This window comes from Etheostoma cragini, chromosome 18, assembly GCF_013103735.1.
Source record: "Etheostoma cragini isolate CJK2018 chromosome 18, CSU_Ecrag_1.0, whole genome shotgun sequence".
NCBI lineage: Eukaryota > Metazoa > Chordata > Actinopteri > Perciformes > Percidae > Etheostoma > Etheostoma cragini.
The window spans coordinates 8,943,362-8,966,736 of NC_048424.1; the positions used below are offsets into that span (position 1 = coordinate 8,943,362).

General features: G+C 37.9%; 4 protein-coding genes across 4 annotated transcripts; 3 read left to right on the top strand and 1 right to left on the bottom strand.

Annotated features, from left to right (window-relative positions):
- Window positions 1-386: 386 nt before the first annotated feature.
- On the bottom strand, window positions 387-3,808 carry ppil6 (peptidylprolyl isomerase (cyclophilin)-like 6). The gene is made up of 8 exons (XM_034900401.1): window positions 3,648-3,808; window positions 3,447-3,542; window positions 2,145-2,333; window positions 1,792-1,854; window positions 1,458-1,605; window positions 917-976; window positions 658-793; window positions 387-564 (listed from the first exon to the last, which is right to left on the bottom strand). The coding sequence occupies exons 1-8, from the start codon at window positions 3,723-3,725 to the stop codon at window positions 453-455; spliced, it is 882 nt and encodes a 293-aa protein (XP_034756292.1). The 5' UTR covers window positions 3,726-3,808; the 3' UTR covers window positions 387-452.
- A 40-nt stretch (window positions 3,809-3,848) lies between these two features.
- LOC117961595 (flap endonuclease GEN homolog 1) lies at window positions 3,849-11,981 on the top strand. The gene is made up of 13 exons (XM_034900394.1): window positions 3,849-4,337; window positions 4,428-4,626; window positions 4,729-4,905; window positions 6,015-6,125; window positions 6,211-6,284; window positions 6,432-6,517; window positions 6,709-6,859; window positions 7,309-7,345; window positions 7,449-7,529; window positions 7,607-7,737; window positions 7,836-7,897; window positions 9,046-9,195; window positions 9,953-11,981. Exons 1-13 carry the CDS (start codon window positions 4,177-4,179, stop codon window positions 11,263-11,265), a joined length of 2,733 nt encoding a protein of 910 aa, XP_034756285.1. The 5' UTR covers window positions 3,849-4,176; the 3' UTR covers window positions 11,266-11,981.
- A 753-nt stretch (window positions 11,982-12,734) lies between these two features.
- Window positions 12,735-14,039, top strand: msgn1 (mesogenin 1). Its single transcript, XM_034900408.1, has one exon. It carries the CDS (start codon window positions 13,032-13,034, stop codon window positions 13,461-13,463), a length of 432 nt encoding a protein of 143 aa, XP_034756299.1. The 5' UTR covers window positions 12,735-13,031; the 3' UTR covers window positions 13,464-14,039.
- A 200-nt stretch (window positions 14,040-14,239) lies between these two features.
- Window positions 14,240-20,962, top strand: si:ch211-51e12.7 (uncharacterized protein LOC336335 homolog). Its single transcript, XM_034900403.1, has 6 exons — window positions 14,240-14,464; window positions 16,340-16,428; window positions 17,719-17,868; window positions 18,103-18,234; window positions 18,399-18,524; window positions 19,125-20,962. The coding sequence occupies exons 2-6, from the start codon at window positions 16,340-16,342 to the stop codon at window positions 19,213-19,215; spliced, it is 588 nt and encodes a 195-aa protein (XP_034756294.1). The 5' UTR covers window positions 14,240-14,464; the 3' UTR covers window positions 19,216-20,962.
- The last annotated feature ends 2,413 nt before the right edge of the window (window positions 20,963-23,375 follow it).

Genomic DNA, 23,375 nt, shown 5'->3' on the forward strand with positions numbered 1-23,375 from the left:
GTCACTCGAAAATACCTAACAAAAAATACACATGACGCAAAACATTGAGTATTATTGCGCTAAAAATAACTTCTCACAGTCACATTCATGGCATGGTTGACTCAATATAGGGACCTCGGGCCCAAATGCACCATGATACAATTTGCCCAGTTTCAAGTGAAATAGTGTCAGGAGCATCCTCTGTTAGCCTGCGTAGCACTCCTGAATAGTCTCCAATTGGTTTACATAGAATAAAAGTGAAACAAAATAGCAATTCAAGCTGATATCCTATCTCTAGAGCCCATTTGCCACTGGACAAAAAAACACTTACATCTGCAGTATCACAACGCTGCTGAATCAGCATTCACACAAAATTAAATTTTGAAGAAAAGCAAATGTAAATTATGTGTTGCATGTATTCCAGGTTTATTTGATTACATGAAAAACATTGGGAACATTTTTAAACACTAAGCTTAAAACTTAAACATTCCACAGTCCTTAACTTTACATTCATACTTGGGTCTTTCATTGCAAGTCAGAGCTCCTTCTAATCTCTTGAGGACGTTGACACCCTCAACCACACGACTAGAATGGAAAAAAGACATTAGGCATGAGCAAAACTGTATAAGAAATCTGAGATTATGCACAATTGGGAAATTAAATAGGTGTGACACCAACCCAAAGGCAACATAGGTCCTGTCCATCCAGGGTGTGGGCTGCAGGGTGATGTAGAACTGGGATGCATTGCTGTGGGGACCCTTATTGGCCATTCCTAGAGTGCCCCTTCTAATGTGGGACACGGCAAAGCTCTCATCTAAAAGGAGAAAGGACACATGTTCAGGTGAATTTAAGGAGAGTACTATTAAAAATGCACGCATGCACAGTGGGTTCTCATTGTAATACTGCAAATGTCTTGCACTGGTTATATGTTTTTTACCTTCAAAAGTTGGTCCATAGATGGACTCCCCTCCATCACCTCGCCTCTCTGGAGAAATATCTGCAAAATTGATTGACACTGCTACTGTTAAACTAGATTAAAGTGTTACTGTAAAAAAAAACATATTCACTTTCCCTTTCAATCTGTCTCAATCTTTTTTTATAATCTAAATAAGGGTTGGGCTGTAATGAGTAATGCACATAGGAAGTTAAAGGAGCTCAATGCATATTTTCCTACTTTAAATAGAGTGAGATAAGTTGTAACTAGTTTCAAATTCCAGCACTGATAATGTGTTGATATATTCCCATCTCTTTAAGCACAATTTATGCATCCTTGATGTATATCGAATTAACTGCACTGATGCTAAAGTTTGATGGGGGATTATGTAAATCTACTCTACTACTATTGTATTTAATTTGTATGTGAAAACCAACTAGCAAAGCAACTTTGGGCCCTTGAAAAGCTATAGACAAATTCAATTTATTATTATTAACTAAATATTATCAACATTGCTGCAGGACATGTGTGGCCCATACTGCACCTCCTCCTTGCACCCAGCCATTGGGCACCACACGATGAAACACAGAGCCCTTGTAGAAAAGTGGGTAGCCGCTCTGTGACCGACCACGTTCTCCTGTACACAGAGCCTCAAAGTTCTCCGATGTCTTTGGACAAACATCTGAGAACAGCTGAGGGAAGGGAGGACATGTGGATTTTAACATGGAGCTATTCTGTAATGGCCATCTAGTTTTTTTTATCAGCAATTTGAACAATATCTATCTAAAATTTGACTATGAAGATTAAGCTTACATGCAGTTGAGATAACACAAGTGGTATGTGCAAGCAATGTGAGACTACATGGATGTGTGCCTCACCTCAAACAATAACCTCCCTACAGCCTCTCCTGCTATCTCAATATCCATGAAGACAAACCGATGCTGTAATTAAAGGACACAGATATGTATTCTTTTAATTCAGATTTTTTATGGTCAAACAAATATAATAAATATTTCATCAAATACATTTTTACAGAGCAATATTCATCTAGAAAAGCCAGTGTTGGTGACTGTAAGTATGACTAGAGCCTGATAGATTGAAACGCTTCCTATCATGTACAGATGTCAATGACCTGCTTCCTGATACACACCACAAAAAGAACATAACTTTCGATCTACATTTTTTTTATACCTACTATATTTGTTATTTGTGTGGTGTGGTGTTGACTTGCCCCAGTGTCCCGCAGGTGTTTGCTGTAGTAGTCCTCAGTGAGAGCCATGTAGAAAGCCTGCGGCCGAGTGAAAGAGAAACTCCACTGATTCTTAGCCCAGCTGGCGAGAGCCTTCTCATTACCAAGGAGAAGGCCATTCAGAAAGCACATCAGGCTGCTGGAGTACTGCCACACTTCACCACGCAGCTCCTTTAATCACAAGTGTTGAACAACTGATGTGTTTGCTCCTTTCAGAATAACCATAGTGTCAAACTATAGCAGTGTAGGTGTGATTAGCTGTATAGTAGAGCAATGCAAACCTCAACTGATGCAGATCATACAATCTAGAGCATTGGTGAAAATTAACAAGAATATTTCTTTAAGGACTGTACAATTGTCATGTACTTGTACTTTCCAACACTGTACTTTATTTCAGAAGCAACCATTGTTTGTGACTCTTTACTCCACTGTGTTCATTTGGAAGCTATACTTGGAAGTTACTTTGCAGATCAAGATAATACATGATCATATATTTATATTTATAAAATACAGTGCCCAGCAGTATACAATTTAGTTAAAATGAGCTGAAATTCAACCAGTTACAGCATTTTTATGTCTACACTCTTATGCACCACTAATAATAATAATATTAATAATCATAATTATAATAATATAACAACAACAACAACCCAGCAGTAGTAATATAATACTGGAATGGGCCATAATTCTGCCTAATGAGTATGTGTACTTGAAGTAGACTTTATTTTACTTCTTCTACTACTTTTACTTAAAGACTCTACAGCTCCATGGTACATACAGGTGTTTTTAGTCCGTCTTGTCTGTTTGATTGACATCTGTGTCACTTCCCTAATAGTGTTGTTGAACTAAGGGTGGGACAACTCAACTTACATCTTTGTGATTCTTATAAGTAACGTTACGTAAGTGGTGGTATTGTGTGTTTCACAGCATAGGTCAGAACTTTAACCTGAGCAGTGGTCCATTCAGAAAATTGTTGTGAAGGCTTTTAAATCTGTCATTCATTCTAATGGGGGGATTTTTTTATTGACATAATAAATATATTGGCTAATTTCACCTAAGTAAAATATCTGAATATTTCTTCAAACACTGATGTAGCTATATAAATACATTTTGATGAAATTTTGATAGGTCAGCACTCATAACTCTCAATGCATGAATGGATAGCCGTTTCCCCCTTTATGAATAATTTGCTTGAAAGTTGGACTTCATATATATATATATATATATATATATATATATATATATATATATATATATATATATATATATAATCAGACGACTTACCATTTTCTCGTGGCACAGATATGTGTGCCAGTCAAATTCGAGTAGTGGTTGAATTTTTGGATCCAGAAATGCGTCCGGAAACTTCTGTTTTAATCCCTGTTGTGCATAACGTTAGTCAAACGATGCAAGTATTGTTAACGTTCAGTTGAAAACATGTGGATTATGCTACATAAAACTGCAAACAAACATTAAGAAATTAACCTCAGCAATACTTTTGGCAACATGGAAATTACGGTCTTTAATTAAACCAACAATTTCTATGTGTAATTTTGAGTCCATGGTTGAAAATGAAAACGTGAAGAGAAAAACAGTCTTCAGTCTCTAAACACAAGCCTCGTCTCCATAGTAACAAGCATTCAGAGGCGCTTGAATATGACGTTCGTGGTAAAAAGTCAGGCGTCGATCAATTTTGCAAGACTGTTCCCTTTCTTTCCATTTGGTTTTTAATAATCATGTTAATTGAAATCACAAGTGCTATATTTACTATAGAAAACCTGGGGATTACATATATTCAATTAAAACGTCGAATTTACCTTCTTTTTCACCGTCGTGATGACTAACACAACAACAAGGCAGTGTAGTACAGAGATGTTCAACGAATTGGGACACGGCCCAACGGCGCCACTATTTTGAATTCTGCGTCGTTGTCCTGTTTTGTGTTGTTTAAATTTCACGTTTTCTACAAACCACATTGTTTGTTAAATCGTTTTAAACGCATTTTGGGGACGGTATGGGTGTTCACGATTTGTGGTCTATCGTCGAGCCGGTTTGTGAGTCGGTGCCGCTGTACAGTTTGAGCGGAAAGACGCTGGCTGTGGACCTGAGTTTATGGGTGTGCGAGGCCCAGCATGTCCAAGCAATGATGGGGAGAGTTACTAAGCCCCACCTGAGGTATGTGTCACGTAGTGTTCTGTAATTAATTCCTTATCATCTCAGCCTCGATTCTAATATTTAAAGTCTTATTGTGTCTTTTGTGCTCAGGAATTTATTTTTTAGAGTGTCATCACTCACGCTGATGGGGGTAAAGCTTGTCTTCGTGATGGAAGGAGAAGCCCCTCAACTTAAAGCAGAAACCATGACCAAGAGGACAGAAGCGAGATATGGAGGATTCAAAAAGACATCTGTCCCGAAGTCTACAACACACACCAGCAGAGGGCGCTTTAAAGCTGTGCTTAGAGAGGTTGGTCGGTCGGTCCTCCACTCTCCTCCATCTCTAATCATAGTCCGTCATAATAAATTAATTTGGTTTTTAAGCACTCTTGTCCTTCTTTTACATCTGTAGTGTGCAGAAATGTTGGATTCTCTGGGTGTGCCCTGGGTGACAGCTGCCGGGGAGGCTGAGGCCATGTGTGCCTACCTGGACTCACAGGGCCTGGTAGATGGCTGCATCACTAATGATGGAGACGCCTTCTTGTATGGTGCCCGGACTGTCTACAGAAACTTCAATATGAACAGTAAAGTATGTTTGTGAAAGAGAATTTCAATCGTTCACAGTGTACAATATTTTGAGAAAGTTGAACTCAAATCACTGGAGCGGGGTTTGATAGAACGTGCCTCACTGTTCATGCGAAAGGCTGATTAATTTCAAGCTGTTCTGGCAATTAGTACTTAATTTATGCCTGGGATCAAAACTCAGTTAATGATTTAGACTGAACTTTCTAATGACCACCAAAGTAACACTTGGGCACTTGTCAGAGCTGTGATTATTTTCAAGGTTGTGTTTAAATACAAGTTCCCTGTTTGTTTTCAAAAGAAAATACAATATTCCAGGGTTATCACTACTACTAGGCTCCCAGCCGTTTTGGGCACCACCTTGACCCGAATGAATGTAAAGTCAATGTCAGCATCAAAACTAATTAAATGGCTTTTCTAAGATCCAATGATTGTAGTTGTTCCCCAGTTAACTTTTTAAGCAGGTTTTATCTTTAAGATTTTTGTGTGTTATTTGTTATCTGCTCTAGCTTTTCCAACGATTTAGACACAGATCTGGTAATAATAATGGTCCAAATGTTCTGAATACCTAAGTCTTCCACAAACTTAGGGAAAAACACTCCATGTTTGTGCTTCTAACAGCATCACTAAAACTCAAATAAGCAATAGCGGTGCGGTAGATACATATACTGTTTTTACTTTAAATACTTCATTTATTTTAAGGTGAACACTTGTAACAATTTAAGTTCAGCCTGTTTAGCCTGGTTATCGTTTTAGACTAAATCATTTCATTATAGAGCAATATCCTTAATCATTCATCATTAGTAATAAATAATGCGGTTCAATTTTGAACATCGTTTTTTTAAAATTGTATTTATCGAGTAAAAATGCAAACCTGTTTGCAAATCAGCAAACAGGAAATGTGAGTAGAAGGTTGCTTAATTATCCTTTTGGCTGTTGGCAAAACCAATGAGGAAACTTTAAGGCACATGTTATGGTTACTTGTGAGGAAAATTTAACATTTATTTAGTCAATTACTCAATCAAAAATCATACATTCACTTCTGCCTTTTATTCTAGCGATGCCCTGAAATCATCATCAAATCTGCATAATGTTGTTTCTCACTTTTCCCTCCAGGACCCTCAGGTGGACTGTTACAGGACCTCCAGGGTACAAACAGAGTTACATCTCTCCAGAGAGAATCTAGTTGGTCTGGCCATCCTCCTTGGCTGTGATTATATTCCTAAGGTAGGAGGGCATCTGACATTTGTTATCCTCAAAATCGCTGCTATGAATGACTTATGTTAACTGTACATTGTGATATTTCCATAAGGGCGTACCAGGTGTTGGTAAAGAGCAAGCACTAAGGCTTATCCAGATGCTGAAGGGACAAACACTTCTGCAGAGGTATGAAACTCTCCCTCTGTGAATTATGTTCATGCCTTTTTAATTGTAGATCAGCAGTATTTTTCTTTCTGTATACTTCTTCCTTGCACAAAGAGCGTATATAGTATTGTTTGTGAACTTGTTGTGCCCTTTCTCTGGTCACCTCAGGTTCATCCAGTGGAAGGAGGAGAATGCAGACGTGTCTAAGGGAATTCTAAAGAAGGTTTCTCACTGCAACATATGTCGACACCCTGGTGAGTGGTACCCTGCTTTGACCCCTGATCCTGAGAGGACATGGCTGGTTTAAAGCCATTTAGTCAGTTTTAAAGTCACACACATGCTTTACCACCAAAGTGTAGTAGTGTTTTAGATTTTAAAGTTGTTTGTCTTGACTTCTGCTGTTTTATCCAACATTGATTCCGATTCCTCTCCTTCCCTTTTTCAGGATCAGCAAAGGCACATGAACGTGGTGGCTGTGGGCTTTGCAACAGTAAACATTTCTGTCAACCCCAGGACTTTGACTACCAGTGTCCCTGTGACTGGCACCGCTATGAACAGACTCACCAGGCTTTGTCTTTTGAGGCAAATATCAGAAAGTGCGTGACCTTCTGTAAAATGATTAAAAAAAAGTAAAATACCAAGTAAATGCAGAAGATGAAAAAGTGGAGATGGCAAGCAGATAAATAAAAGCAACAAATTAAAAAGGAGATCAAGACTAGTAGATACTATTCTTTTATCAATGATCATCCTCACTCAGTCTGAGGAGCTGATAATGCTACTTAAGCACTGGAATTATTACGTGATTAATGGATTAGATAATTGTCTGAATATTGATCATACATTTTGCTATTTTTTTCAATTATTGATCAAAATGTCTTAAATGGTTGTAGCTATTCAAACGTGAATATTCTTTGTTTGTGTGATAGTAAACCTGATATTTGATTTTGAACTATTGATTGGACAAAACAAGAGTTAAAAACATTCACATGGGCTTTTGAACTCATACTGATTTTAAAGGATGGTTTGCTTTTCGTTTCTTTTTTAGGAAAACACTGGCAAGTCAGCGGTTCCCCTTTACAGAGGTGCATCTGTTTTCATCTGTTTTGATTTATTATTGTTTTTAATAAGTGGTATAATAATCTACGGTATCTGTTTGGGTTTTTATACTTAAATTATATTTTGCAGATAATTTGCGAGTTCCTGATTTCCAAGGATAAACCAGTGTCACATTTCAAGAGAAGACAGCCAAATATGCTGTTGATGCAGGTAATGGGTTTATTTTAATTACTTGTTCAGTCGATTATCTCTTTAAATCAATTTCATGTCAAAATGTGTTTTTCCAGAAATTTGCCTATGACAAGATGGAATGGCCAAAGCACTACACCAGTGAAAAGGTTTTAGTCTTGATGACCTACACAGAGTTGATGAACAGAAAATATGGAAGAGAAATGTCCTCCCAAATCAAGCCCCTAAGGTAGTACTTAACGTTCAATAAATAAAAAAAGTCTAATAATAGTAATAGTATACTTTCAGTATATGCATAATGAACAACACCTTTTTTCTTTAAAAAAGAATATTGAAACCAAGGGTGAGGAATGCTGTTGCTTGCTTTGAGATCATCTGGAGAACACCAGGTCAGTGTAAATGTCATGATCATTTCTTGCAGCCTTCCTTTTCTCTTGTTAGAACTGCAGAGGGGAAAAAAGAGATATATAAGAAAACATCCCCCGTGTTGAAATGACTACTGCATGAAGTAGAGGTTGGGGTGCGGGTGCTCGTCACCGGGTTGTCTGTTGGTGACTGGCTGTGAGGTGGGGTTCAGAGGTGACAGATCAGTCTCAACAGCCACTAGGCGCTAAAACTGGCTTCCTCCCCAGGCTGGGAAATCCGTCATATCAAAGTCCACGTCACTAACAAGCCCATCTGACACTCTCAATCAACTAATCCAGAATGTGGTTTCTTCTCTGTCATTTACAAGAAGTATTTGTTATACAGTACATCAAAATGATTACATAATGAATTTAAAATGGTATATACCATAGAGATGACTGAATATTCCAATACCTGAAACCACTGATTACAAATGTATATTTATAAAATGGAAACATATCGTCTCTTGCAGTTTGATGAATGTTACTGTGAATTGCAGTCCTCTGGTTAAATACCACTGATCCTTCTTTGGGTCTTAACATGCAGATATTCCAGAATTGGGTGAAAATTGAGGTTTATTTGTGTTTCTTTTCATTTTTGTTTTGCATTATGTATAAAATGGGCTGTATTTGCATATACTATTTTAAAACGGTTTATATGCAAATCAAAGTAGAGCTGCAATGATAGGTTAATTAATCAATTAGTTGACTATTTTGATAGTTCATTTAGGTCATTTTTAAAGCAAAAATGGCAAATGTTTGACCTTATCTAACATTGTAGTTAAGTGAATATGTTGGGGATTTTGTTATGTTGTTTTTTAGGAAGCAAGAAGTTTGTTTTTATTTTTGGCTCTAGGAAATTCCATGGGCATTTATTTCCCCAGTTTTCCAATGTTTATAGACCAAACGATTAATTGAAAATAAAATAGGCAGAATAATTGATAATAACAAAAAATAAGTTATTTACAGCCATAATGAAATGTGGTGCACTCCAAGTCGCAGGGGCAAGTTCTTGTTTCTGATTCAACCTTTTTTTTTTTTCTTCAGTAAAGAACCACATTTTTAAGATATAAGGTCACCAAGAAACTTATCAAGACCAACTTGGACCTGACCTTAAAGTTTTTGTCCTGCAGAACATTACGTGTTTCCCGAGGATCGGCCTGCAGAGGATCAACACGAGGTAAGGACGGTGGAGGAAGAGTCTCTCTTCCGTGTGGCCTACCCAGGGGTGGTGGAGAGCTACCTGAGAGACAAAGCTCTGGCCAAAGAGAAAAAGATTACGAGTAAGACAATAATATTCACTTAAATACATATTTTTACATTTAAGTACCATGTAATTTTTTTTCTATGAAGAGTTTTGTCAAATAAAGCAGTTAATGTAGCTACATTTTTCACAACAAAAATGGGAGCCCAAGAACTTAATTGGCTCACAATCAGTGGGAATATTACACAGATGAGCAGTTCAAAAACTACATAAAAATGGATGGCACAATATAGTTAATAGAAATTCTAATAGAAGGAGCCTTTGTACAGCAATTGTAATAACAGAGACTTGGCTCACGGTAGAACATCGTGATTCGGTTAAGATTGAGGGACAGTACAAATTGAAAAGAAGAAATAGCAAAAGACATACATTTATTATTAACATGTTCAAAATAAACTAAACGGGAAAATAAAAGCTTCCCACACTGTTCTGACAACGCTTTCTTGATCAAAGGCACCTGGAGCTTTGACTTGTTTTTCAAGGCTGTCTATTGCAGCAGCTCTGACACCTGTAGAGTTTGCCAGCCCGACTGTTTCACGCCAGAGGCTTTGATGCAGCCAAGAGGTGTCTGTCTCCCAGGCTTTGCTGTCATTTTATGCAGGTTGTACTTTGCTCCCCCCTGGTCATTACGCTCTAGAGCTTCACTTCCTTATGTGTAGGGAAACTAGCTTCTGACACTGAATTAGCTTTACAGTCAAAAGATACCAGAGGGAATGTTTCCTTGTTCCTTGTTTGAGTTTTTGAACACTGACATTTGACCTCAATCTTCTTTACAGAGAAAAAGCCAAAGAGTAAAAAGGAAAAGCCATCTGATGCCTCTGATGGTATTTCGGACCTCTTGGCTCAGATGACCCTTCAGAGTGCCTCTAACACTCAACCACAAACGCTGCTCACTTCCATTTCAAACTCCGATGAACCAGAAGTGGTAGTTTCGGACACTCCAGTGAACCATAAACAGCATCGAAAGTCAAAGAGAGACCACAGCAGTCTGGGCGAATCCCCCAATAATCCTCTGTCTCGTACAAAATCAGAGACTGCTGCTTCACCGTCCGTCTCTGCTGTTATCGATGCACTACACCTGAGTGATATTGACTGGGATGCTTTGTCCTTCACATCGTCTCCGACTCCACAATCGGCTACAAACCACACCACTGAGCCCCCCGAGCAGAGCCAAACCACAGACACTGATGTCAGGGAAACAGAGGGCGAAAACACGAAGCAGAAAACCTCAGTGGACGTCAAAGAAGCTGACTCCATACCTGCTCCACAGTTATGCTACACAGAGTGTTCTCTAAGGGACAGGCTGCTCATGAGGAACACAGCTAAAGCTATAAACCAGAAAGAGAGAAAGAATGACATGGCCTCAAAACAACTAACCTATGAGTTGACCTCTTTCAAACACGTTTCTTCTCATAACGCAAAACCAAGTGGACACATCCACAGGAAAGGGAGCAGTGGCAGTAAATGGTCAGGATTGGAATCTACTGTTGACAAAAAAGAACCACTCACTGAGAAAAGGCTGTGTGCCACAAACAAGGCAGAAACTGCTGCTCAAAGTAAGACAAAGGACAAATGTAATGTAAAGCCTCCTCAGAAATACAAATTTGTCCGAAAAGCCATTTCGTCATCGGCTGTCCCACCACAGAGATGTCACTCTGACCCAGGTCAAAGTGACAAGGACGGGAACGGGCCGCCGACCACCAAGAAGAGCGTGTGTATGAGCATGTGTTCATCCAGCGAGGAAAGTGATGCAGAGAACAAGCAGTCTGGACCTCAAAAAAGAGCTAAGAGCAAGCCTGTAAACAAGGCCAGCTTCCTCTCAGACATCCCCTTGAAACCAAAAACATCCAAACCAACAGTGAAAGCAGCTCCAACCGTTCGTTTAATAACACCAATTTCTCAGAGCTACAGTGCAGACATCGAGATGAACAGCATACGTGTATTAACTAAAAGCAAATGGCAGGACGTCTCCCCAGCTCACGTGGAGACTCCAGCATCACCTGTCGTGTTAGATAGTGATGATTCAGTTCTTTGTAGTGAGAGTCCATTGCCACTGGCAGAGAGACTGAGACTGAAGTTCCTGAAGTGAGCAGCAAGATGGCAGGATGATGGGCAAGAGTATGTAAGCTATTTTATGTCGAATGTGAAAGTTTATTCTTGACCTTTTTAGAAATGGTTGACCACAAAAAAAATCTTATCTTTAGGTCCACTTACTAGCTTTTTACAGAAGAGCAACAACAAGTAGTCAATCTCAATTGAAGGAAAAGTAATCCGCAACTTTTGATAATGCAATAATCCTTTAATTTTTCAAGCAAATACGTCAAACTTTTGATGGTTATAGCTTCTTAAATATTAGAATTTGCTGCTATTCCTTAACATTATAATAATTTGAATATTTTTTGGGGTTTGGGACATTTGATGACATTTAATAAAATTGTAAAGAATTATCAATAAAATAATGACAAACAGCCTGTTACTATGATCCTATATAGAATGGTTTCTGTAAAACGGTTGAAACACAGTAAAGTATTACATGCTGACTATTAGTGAGATGTGGTTTACTGATTGGACCTTGCGTCAATTTTTTTTTCACATTTCTTTTTTAATATACAGTACGTCAGATTGAAAAGCTTGACTGATTTATGGCAATGAACAAAATGTGAAATTGATTAAATACATGTTTTTTTTAAACTAATTTTTTGTTGCACCAAAGTTTGCCGGTTGCTCTGATTCTTAAAGGAGCAGTTTTATGTAAATCAGAGGTAAGGGTTGTGGATTAGCAAATTTTCCTCTATGTACTCCCATTTAACAGCACCACATGTACTGCTGTTTGACAAGCTACATGTCACTTCGCATAGAAGACACGGCTGCCGAGGGGGACACCGAGGACACTGAGCCGTTGGTTTTACAACCTGCCAGTGTTGGTCCCCTTGATCATGAGTGAGGCCTTGCACACCTTTTCAGACATGAAAGGTCTGGCAGGAGCTTGGTGACAGCTGCATCCTCTCCCCAAATAACAACTCAGTCCTAGTACTGGGTCTTATTTTTTTTTCTTAAAGCAAGTGCTGAAAATGTAACAGTTTGTCAAGATAATTCAGCTGGTTTTTGGTGTACATCAACTTGTAAGTATTTTTAAGTTGATTCATTTTCTTGTGAAGAACATTTGCACTTGATGTAAACAGGAATAACTGCATTAGAAAGTAGAAGTAGAAGTACCATTACTCAAGGTGACAAATAGTGAAAGGTAAAACAGGATTGTAAGGTGAAGTAATATTAATAATATAGTAATATATATAATATACATGGTAATAGTATATTATGTTGGCCTTTAACCAATGCTGGTTGCTCATTCTGAAATTTTAGATGCTGTACTCTCCATAAGCTAATAATAGTTTTGACTTGTGTCAGTTTTTGGAGTATAAACTGTATCTTGCAGACTGAAGACACACGCAGGCCTGACTTGCCAGAGAGGTGTGAAGATCTCAGGTGAAACAGCATCCTCCCAATCCTTCATTAGACGGATCACATCAAACTGATAATTGTTGTCGTGCAGACTTTAAAGAGTAATTTCCCACAAAAGGAATCTAATTATTTTTCTTTCTATCACATTATCCGTCTATTTAGCCTTATTCACACCCCAGTGACAACGAACGACGTCCTTCGGGAAGGTCGCATTTTGGCACTTGAGGTTTTCTTTGAACTTTTTCGCCTGAGCTGTGAACCCATAAACCTCCGGAGATCTGCTTCTATATAAAAACGCTTTTGGCAAAATCACCTTTTCAGAATCTGCCTGTCATTCACCCCTGATGTCATCCTCGCTGCGTGAACGTCTGGACGTCTCGGGATATTTCTAACATGGACCTGGAGGTGGTTACAGCTAAAATACTGTCTAAGTGGAAGAGCCAGGAGAGTACGTTTGGAGAAGACCAGGACTCACTTCAGTCTACATCACCGGAGTCCTCGATTGACTCAATATGCTCTTCCCCGGAGATGTGCTACTCCAGCGGGCATCAGGAGATGAAGGACTTCTCTTTCGCCTTCGCGGCACGCAGGGCGACTCCAGCAGCGCAGAGGCTGAGCAAGCCCAAGATGTCTATGAGAAGACGCATGAAGGCCAGCGAAAGGGAGAAGATGCGGATGAGGAGTCTTGCAGAGGCTCTGCACCACCTCCGCGACTACCTGCCCCCGGACTACAGCAAGAGAGGCCAGCCCTTGACCAAGATACAAACCCTCAAATACACAATTGAATACATCAACAAGCTTTCAGACATCCTGAGCCGTGCGTAACGGACGCAAATGGACTTTTTACGCATCAGGTTTACGCTCATGTGGACATTTGATGGAGTTAGTTTTATATATGGGATGAGATATACAACATCTTTAAGATAACTTAATCAATCTATTTCATTTAATATTTCTTTTGTTTGCCCTTCTCCTTATGTATATAAGTTTTAGCGGGCACTTGGCAATTTTTTTGTATATGAGGCTGCCTTTTATGGAGTTATGAATTCAGTGTTTGAAAATAGGGTTTGCTGTTATGTTTCCCTCACTATATCTTAATGAGCTTTACTGATGAAGAATCTCTCTTATATTCCATGTTTGTGTGTTAACAGAGGACTTATACCTTAGGCTATCATACTTGTTCTTTGTTGCTGTATGTAGAGTTTAAGTAGCTGTTTATTTTAAAGTGTTGTGTCTGAAAGCCATTAAATAATAAATTGTTTTCACTATATTTCCATAGTCCTGTTCCTTTTTGTAACCGAGGTTTTCTAATTCTTCGTATATTTTCATCAACTGTAAATTATATCGGGCTTGTTTATCATGTTTACACTGTTAATCCATTAGATACACTGTGTGTAAGAATCAGGTTATGCACACAAACATGTTTTTATCTACAATAAATTAGTGATGTGTTGAACTTGTGGCCCAGTTACAATTAGAACGCACGTCAGTAAATTCCTCCAATCAGAATACCGAAATAAAGAACGCGAAGTGAATGACTTAATGAGTAGCCAATCAGACACCAGCATACTTCCTGGTGGGCGTTATCAAAGATCCTCTAAGCCGTATTTGGCGTAGCCATTAATGTATTAAGAGGCGTAACTCAGAAATTTAAAAAACCTGGGCAGTCTAGTCTGACGAAGCCGCCATTTCAAAGCGCAAAGGAGCCACAGAAGCTGTAGGAAATTTAGTAATTTGTATTTTTCAAATATATATATTTATTTTATTAGCAAATAGAAAAAAATATATTACTTTTAGAATCTACCTCGCCTGCATCACCGACTGAAGTAAGTCCTTTCTCTAACGTTGTATTTTCACCGGAGCACCAGAGCAGGAACGCCCCTTTTATACATGACTCGTTCACATTTAAATAAACACTTGTTATTAGCCTCATTTATTTCGTAATTTCAAATAGTAAAGTTCCTGTACAAACGTTGAGTGACTAACGTTACATGGATACTATTCATAGCATCTATACAATAATGTGTGTCAACTCGGCTCTGCGATGTTTACTCCAGGAATTAGACAGAGGCCCTCTGTCCCTTTGCATTTTAATTCAGCCAGCCTGCACACCATTAGCGCCTGTATGCTAAACATTATTAAGGAGCATTATTAGAGACTTTAAAGTGTATTTGTTGCACAGGGCCCCTCTGAGGATGCTAGTTTAATATTTAAGAATCCACTGAGCTCCAACCGCCTCTCAGGATCAGGATAGAAATGTTTCCATCACGCTCGACGTGCCTGTGGCTCTGCAGGCTTATTTACTTCAAACTAACAATGTGCTATTTGTACTTGACAGTCCTCCATTTTTAGGTTTATTGGCATTATCGTATGCATTAGAACAAGCGAATTGGAAGCAGTAACACTGCTCCACAAGTATCTAGATATCTGTGAAAAATAGATAGATAGATAGATAGATGATTAGATCTAGAGAGTAAACCCTCTTTGGTATATTGTGATGAAAAAAATATTAGAAACTGCAAAAATTAGTACTTGCATACATTAAAACTGTGCATAAAGGTGCTGAAAGTCAAAGTTTACCTTATCTTTCGAAGGATGGTAAATGATCCCAAATCTTAAAATGTTAGTGTTTTCAGACATGCATAGACCTTATTTGTTTGCTGAAAATACCGTAATGAATAAATAATGTTCTGAGTACTAAATCGAAAGCTGGTGGCTTCATCCTTCCTTTGCCATGCATTTTTATCATATGTTTCCTATGCTATATAATTATTGTATCTTCTGTTGAACTTATAATGTTGCTCCTTTTAAGAGGATATTTGGCCGATGTGTGCAACTCTTAAGCTCATGGGATTTGCTTGATCCTTAGCCAAAGAATCAGACACACTTTTAGGAAAACAAGTTACGGGTGCCTTTTCAGGTTTTGGTGTTCTGGGGAAGTTGGTCCTACAGGCCAAATTTGGAAAGTTGCTACCAAAATTCCCCAAATATGTTTCCCTGTTACCTTTTCAACTTATCACCAAGTTCTACTCTCCACACTACTGTCATTATACAGTAGTGATTCTGGCTTTGTGACTATTAATACTTTTTCCGCAATCAGCTTTGACTTGCAGTTGGCTATGCTTAACTTGCAAACTTGTCACCTGCTTTTACTATGAGGCCTGCACAATATGTCACACCCAGGGATGATAAATCAATACAGGGAACACTACACTGAGGTTTCATGTTTCCAAGATCTGCCGAGTGACATTTTAACAGCCTTGTGTCTGTCCCATTGTTGAAACACACCCAAATGTTGTTTTGTCAGTCAGTAGTATTATCATACATTATCTCATAAATCATCAAAGAGATATTGCAGGAAAGCAAAAGTTGGCAGAGATGGCTATTTCTATGCCAAGTTGCCAAGGTAACACACTAAGTGGCCACGACTTTGGAGTTTATTGCTGGAGAATCTTTGAATCTACACTTTATTTCTGCATTAAACTGTTTTTACTTATTGTTTTCCTTTCTACATAGTTTGAATAATTTATTTTTCATGTAGAAGGAAAATGCATTTTTACGTGTAGAAATCTTTTTAATGTCAAGTTAGGGGATGCAAATATCTGTTATGGTTTTGTGAGTATGAAACATGATGATGTTATTTTTATTAAATAATTTTAGAATAAGGCACTGTATATTAATATGGAGCTGTATCATTTCAGATGGATGCAGACGCAGAAGAAAAGGTGAAAAGAACATCAAAGATTTCCAAGGATGAATCTCAAAAACCCTTAATGGACAACAAGTTTAGGTCAGTATGAAGGTTTCAGCCTTTACTGTATTTATGAATACTTGTTTTCAACTGCATGTGAATTAGGGCCGCACAATTAATCAAATTTTAATCACAATCACAATTTTGGCTTCCCACGATCAAATTTGCGTAATCGAGCGATATTTTAAATGCAACATGACGTTCATAGAACGCTCCATTTTTTTTGCAAAGCCAAACTACCGCTCCGTAAACCACTGTCTGATCATGTGCCAGTCAGAGTTGTTCCCTGCACCGCGCAGCTTAGTTTCTAGATATACACAGTCACAGAGGACAGAGTAACGTGAGGAAAATTCCACAACAGATAGTAGTCGGTCGTACGTCGGTCACAAGGTTTACCAGTTTACCAGTAAGCGCAACATTTTGTCCCGTCTGTGTTGTTTTTCAAACAACAGCAGTGACCAGCGCCAGTTATTGTCTGTTAGCTCACAGGGCTCTAGGGTGCAACTCACATTTTTCATAGGTCGCACCGGTCCACCTAATGTCCTCGCATCGGCCGCCTCTCCACAAACAGAGAGGCAGTGCCTAATGCCCTCCCTCTCTCTCCCTAGCTATTTGAATCACTTATTGTTGAAAACAAGTGAAGGAGCTTTCTCAGAGATACTTTTTTTTCTTCAATATATCCTAAGCTATTTATTTTAGATAATTTTCATTTACATGTCTTGCAGCTCTATGGATGTAAAACGTACAACTTCAGCATAAGAGGAATGTAGCAAAATAGGGATTTTAAGCAGTTATAAATAGCCTATGTAACAATAAAATTTGTTTTTGGTTAAAATCCACAAATAATCGTGATAATTAATCATAATCTCAATATTGATCAAAATAATTGTGATTATCATTTTGTCCATAATCGTGCAGCCTTAATGTGAATAGGAAGCAAGGATTCCTTTTTCCACAAGTGCCTTTGAAACAGCAGTCAACAAACACGTCTTTCCAAAGAAAACTGGAGTTGCCCAAGTTGGGTCTTTTTCCTTTCTCATCTTACTAATATGTATAAATACAAAGTAGTCATAAGATGTTGGATAAGTAAACACAAGGATACTATATACAGTTCCCTGTTGCATCGTCCAGGATTTCTGGGTTGAGTGAAGCTTTAATTTACCTCAATGTTTTTTGTGGCTATAGCTTTACTTGACTGACAACGCACATTAATCAACATTTCTGTTAATGTGCCAGTGTTAGCTAGCCGGCTAATTTTGAGCTGTACTGAACTTGGACTAGTGGCATAGAGACAGTTTTCCACTTTTTTTTTCTTCTTTACCTTCTCAGGGGTCGTGGGTTTAAAAGTCGCGGTCGAGGGGGTCGGATGAGTCAAGGCGGCATGCGTGGTGGTCGGGGCATGATGAAAGCGTTTGGTCCACCTGGATATGGGAGGGGTCAAGTGAAAGATGGAATCCTGAATGGATTTGCACCTATGAGGTATGTACATTTGAAATATACATGGTATTAAGTAGAAATAACAAAGTTTCTGCTTTAATCAATTGGTTAGTAGGCAAAAAAATAGTGTGGTTATTGATCATATAAGGGAAATACATTTGAATTAAAAAAATGTTTGAATTATAAGATAAACAACAACCTATAATATGTGTTGTATTTAAGATTAAAATGCTTAACTTTAATGGGTAAATTGCACTCCCTGCCCTTCTCTTGCAGAGCAATGAGGAGGATGCGACCTTACCCAGACCTAAGAGGTCATCGAGGTAGGGGTGCACCAATGGGCATGGGCCCTCCTCCTCCCCCTCCACCTCCCATGCACCTCAGAGGCCCCTTTCCACCCATGCCCAGGTAACCAACACACACAATCATATGAAGAGCCATGGGAGCCAAATGGACTGGAGACAGCTTTTTTTTTTTTTTATCTAAGATTTACATTTGCCCATTTAATTTGCATCGACACTGACCGAAAATGTAGATAAGTGTATTACTGTGACGCTTCTCCCTGTATGTAGGCACGGCCCCCCTCCACCCCCTCCTCTAGGTCATCCTGGTTTCAGAGGGTGTCCACCACACCCTCGAGGCCGTGGCATGCTACCCCCTGGACCTCCACGCCACTTCCACCCCTGCAGTCCAAGAGGGTAAGAGCTGTTTGAATATTAATATCACGCTTAAGCTTTGCAAGTAACAATTTCGGCGCTTTCTTGCATGCTTTTTAAGACTCCTATATAGATTTAAAATCTGGTGAGCATTTGAGACGTGCTTACACCAGTTATATTTCTTTATATCTGTGATGCAGTAAACGAGCCAAAAGACTGAGGGTTGTGACACATTGCACAGTCCTTTCTGTCCCTTGTCTCTTATCTATAGCTCAATTTCATTCACTTTTCAACACATTTCTTTCTCTGTATTCTATAATAATAACTATAATAATTATAATAATAATAATAATAATAATAATAATAATAATAATAATAATCATCATAGAATAAATAATATATGTGGCTTGTTGCTTACTACAAAAAATAGTTAGTCAAAATAATGTTGAAGCCAGACTCTTAAACAGTGCATGGGATATTAAAAACAAGACAATCTGCTGTATTTTGCCTTTTATAGGTACACAGTAACTAAAATGGGATGACATCCCTGACTGGAATATTTTAGATGGCTCCTCTAATCAGAGTGTGCCCCCTATTGGCCATAGCCAAGAATCCAATGTGTGATTTTATCCTTTTACACAGCTACCACAATGGACCAGTCTCTCCTCCGCCTCACCCCCCACCTGGCAGAGGCCAGAGGTGGCCAGGGCCCCCTGGTGGCCGACGCTTTTAACACAGCCTGCCCTAAAAACAATAAGCAAACACTTGTTAACGTAGAAGGGGCCTAAAGTGGTGGAGTAAATGAAACAACCCTTACTCCTGTGTGGAGTTGCACAAAGTCTCTTAATATCTTCATCTTCAACATACTCTGTGGCCAAATGTCTGCTTATTGATATTGTCTACTGGCAAAGAAGTAATGTGAAAATGACTAATAACATCATAAAATGCCTCACACTTTAACCATGTAAAGGCATTCTGTTATCGATGTTACAAAAATACTGTTGGTACTGTAGGATCTATTTGACATTGTTGGAAAAAAAACCTCTTTGAAAAAGCTGTTCTCAAAGGGAGGAAAATGATTGTCAAAGTTCATTAAATGTTCTGTGGGTCTTGTTACAGTCACCCTGTGAGCCTTAGGAATTGTTTCTGATCCTTTATAAAGAATAAAAAAATGGGTGACTTTGTTAATATGAAGGTGGGGAAAGATGGCTGAAAAATAATGAGAGTGCACAGGAGCCCTCGAGCACCACTGTTAATTAACTAGCTTAGTACACCTTGGACCTCTCTAACCTTTACTTTTGTTAAATGGAAATATTTATGTATTATAACCCAGCAGTGCAGTAAACCTTGTTTAACACTTACATATTTTTCAAGTGAAAAGACAATATTGTCAAGTATTGAAGTTTGAGTAATTAATTTGATATCGTTAATGTGCAACTATTTTAAGTTACCAGTATTGCTGTTTGGAGAATTTTGAAAATGTTTGTCTTCATTAATCTATCTTGTAATGACAAAATGGAGAAGGCATTATAAATGAATAGTATATTGAAATATATATTTAGTAGATTTTATAAAGCAATTTCATTAGTATTTGCTCCAGTTAAGAACAACTCTTTACTGTGTTTAGTTTTTGGAAGTGTTATAAATACTGTAATTAACATAACTTTTGTGAACATGTAAATGTGTTTGATGGAAAACGACCAGACATATGACATAGTCGTGGATAATAAAATTTAAAATAAACGTAATTTCTCTTTTTTGTGTATTCACAAACAAGTCTGAGAGTTGTCATCATAATTCCCAACGTATCTGTAATATATATACATATGGAAAAGAATGAATTGTGTCTAAACTAGTACTGTACACAGTGGCACAGTCAGTGTTTCATATTTGAAAGCAAACCTTCTGATCTATGTAAAGACCACTGCAAAAATGCACATTATTATTATTATTATAATACATGTTTTGAATGAGTCTGAAGGACCAAGACTCCTTAATGAACAAGTAATAAGCTAGCTGACCACTGAAACTTACTGCAGATAAGAAAAGGCTTGGAAAAGTTATCCATGAATTGCACTTTTAGTAACTTGAAAGATTAACTCAATCCGCTTCACTCATTACCATTTATGGTACCACGTCAGATTGACTGGAGGACTAAGAAGAAAAGCATTTAAATGCTTTTGACTGAACGTCAAGTCACAGTTCAAATTCAGTGGTAGCATGTCTAAAAGGAGGACATCATCTGCAAAGGATAAACACTCTGATATGACCAATATTTCATGTTTTCGCACTGCTATACTAAAATATAGTCCGAAATTTCAATCTGACTTCAACGCCAAGAAAAGGAATTTGAAGAATCTCACTATGTTTTACATATGGGTTTATTTAATTATTATATTAATAATTTAATATTCTATATCATTTCTCCCATACTCCTGTACATTTTTAACCTTTTTAAAAATAAAGGTTGCTATGCATGTGTGAATGTGCATATGAAGTTGCTGTACTTTATTATAGCAAATAGGAGTAACAGATTATCAAATGAATGATTTTCTTCAGAATCTGTGATTTACAGACATCATCTCATAAATAAAGTGGACCAATTTAATAAACTTTTTAGCTCTTTATTTTGTGAACGCATGTAGCTTTTTGTCCATAATGTGGTGCTAATTTAGGCCTACAGACTGTAAAGAAGTCACAAAACCCTGCTGGAATGCTTACGCTGAGTCCTAAGAAAACGGCATTTATTGTTAATACTTTATGTTATATTTTCTGCTGGCACGAACAAGGATTTAGCATTATTTCTGGATGTAAGCGCATTTTATTCTGAGACCACTCACAAGGTATTTGTCACAGCTAATCTGTTTCATAAATTAGCCACATCTAGTCTTCTCCTCCTTTTGTCCTTTTCCATCTCTTTGGCACTTTAAGTACATTCTGCTGCCCCTCAGTCTCTGCAGGCCCTTCTTGTTTCTCCCGTTGGTTGATTATAACAGACTGACTGTTGTTGTCTCCTGAAGGGGGGCACACAGTACAGTTAACATCCCGGGCCCCAGGAAGCCAGGCCCTCCCTCACATCTCTCCCCTCCTTCATCAGCAGTGTAAAACCGGAGGTCTGGCACTTCACTTGAAAAGGTGAGCTTGCTCTTGTATCTTAATCCCTAAACACCTCCCTCTCTGGAGATTCTCTTTTTCAGGATGGAAACTGGAATAACAATGGAATCTTAGCAAACTCACTAAGACACAAAGGACTGTTGGCTAATAGGTTATATCTTATACATCTGCACTGTGAATACTTAACAAGAATAGACCATAAGCACACCTTCTAGTAATGCAAGGACGATGTAGGAATATGCAGGGAAAGATTGGTCTATAAATCAGTATTATTGCACTAATAACTGGAATGAGGATATTTTGACATGTCAGTTGGGAAAGCTAAGGTGTAAATGATTAAATTAATGGTGACTGAATTCAATTTAGCTGCTCCAGTTCTAGGGCCCTGGCTTGCTGTCTCACTCTCACCTTAATTGTTAATTAATTAATTGTATTTTACACAACGTCATGTATAAATCCCAGATTAACTGCCAAAACAAATCTATGTTTGGTTTGGTTAAAATTATTGAGTAAATGTCCTTAGTTTTCGTCTTTGTGAATGTCTTTCATAGAACAAATAATGTTATCTTTCCAACCTTGATATTTCTCATAGACGTGTATCGTTTCCGACTGGGAACCCAGAAATTCTGACATACCATGTCAAATTTAACACAACAAACAACATAGTCAGTGCCCCTGGCCTCATGGCGGTACAGAAAGTCTGAAGAAAAGCAGCAGAGTACTATTTGATTATGACTGTGTCAGATAAAAGCAAGTGCCTTGCTGTGTTAGGTGGTAAAATACAGTGGGTATGGAAAGTATTCAAACCCCTTTAAATGTTTCACTCATTGTTTCATTGCAGCCATTTTCCAAAAATCTAAAAAGTTCATTTCATTTCTCAATGTACACTCAGCACCCCATCTTGAGAGAAAAAAACTGAAATGTAGAAATTTTGCTAATTAAAAAAAAAACAAAAAAAACAACTTAAATACCACATGGTCATAAGTATCGTGCAGGCCTAATCCAAACTAAACCAGGTGGACATGTACTCAAGTCAGGTTTAGAATTTTGGTACTTGCTTTTACAGCATGGTGTTATAAATACCTATGTAACCCTGGGAGATACACGGTCAAGTACGGTACACAGACGCTGAGCATTGATCCATAATTCTATGTGTGTGGTCGGTTTGTCTGCTTGACAATCTCATTTAGCAGCAAAAAAATTGAAGTGAGGTGAACAGAGAAATTCTTTTTAGATCTAAGATGTTGAAAAAAGTTTCAAGGACATAATTTGAAATTGGGAAAATTTGAAGTGGGAAAAGGGTAATAAATTACAATCTATATCAGAATATTGCTATAAGTTTAAAATTGCAATATCTTATAAGTATTGTGATGATATTATATCGTGAGGCCTCTGGTAAGTCCCACCCCTAATAAATACGGGTAATTTTACCAGAAAATGTCCTTAAAATGACAGGAAGTATTAGCCTTTAATCACAGAATACGTATGCCATGTTGTTTTCACTGTTAAGCAGAAGATTAATATTAAATTCAGTGAGTTTTCACTGTTAAGCAGAAGATGAATATTAAATTCAGTGATTATGTTTTGCCCTACAGATTTTTGTACACTAATAATTCAATAAATGCTAAAAACAAATGTCTTGTGTGCTGGTCTTGTGTTCTACAGACTATATGTGTTCATCATCTAGAATACCAAAACAATGTCACTGCAGTTAGTAAAACGAACCTTGTCATATTAATGTAGAGTGTAATTAAAATCCCAATTCTGTTTAACTAATTA

Bases quoted from the DNA above. Each gene is read 5' to 3' on its own strand.
- ppil6 (XM_034900401.1), bottom strand. From the start codon at position 3,725: ATGGACTCAAAATTACACATAGAAATTGTTGGTTTAATTAAAGACCGT. The intron at 1,855-2,144 runs GCAAGTCAACAC...CTTTAATTACAG, and splicing joins AACACCTGCGGGACACTGGG to CATCGGTTTGTCTTCATGGA. The intron at 565-657 runs GTTGGTGTCACA...TTTCCATTCTAG, and splicing joins AGGACCTATGTTGCCTTTGG to TCGTGTGGTTGAGGGTGTCA.
- LOC117961595 (XM_034900394.1), top strand. From the start codon at position 4,177: ATGGGTGTTCACGATTTGTGGTCTATCGTCGAGCCGGTTTGTGAGTCG. The intron at 6,518-6,708 runs GTGAGTGGTACC...TCCCTTTTTCAG, and splicing joins CAACATATGTCGACACCCTG to GATCAGCAAAGGCACATGAA. The intron at 9,196-9,952 runs GTAAGACAATAA...TCTTCTTTACAG, and splicing joins CAAAGAGAAAAAGATTACGA to AGAAAAAGCCAAAGAGTAAA.
- msgn1 (XM_034900408.1), top strand. From the start codon at position 13,032: ATGGACCTGGAGGTGGTTACAGCTAAAATACTGTCTAAGTGGAAGAGC.
- si:ch211-51e12.7 (XM_034900403.1), top strand. From the start codon at position 16,340: ATGGATGCAGACGCAGAAGAAAAGGTGAAAAGAACATCAAAGATTTCC. The intron at 16,429-17,718 runs GTCAGTATGAAG...TTACCTTCTCAG, and splicing joins TTAATGGACAACAAGTTTAG to GGGTCGTGGGTTTAAAAGTC. The intron at 18,235-18,398 runs GTAACCAACACA...CCCTGTATGTAG, and splicing joins CCCTTTCCACCCATGCCCAG to GCACGGCCCCCCTCCACCCC.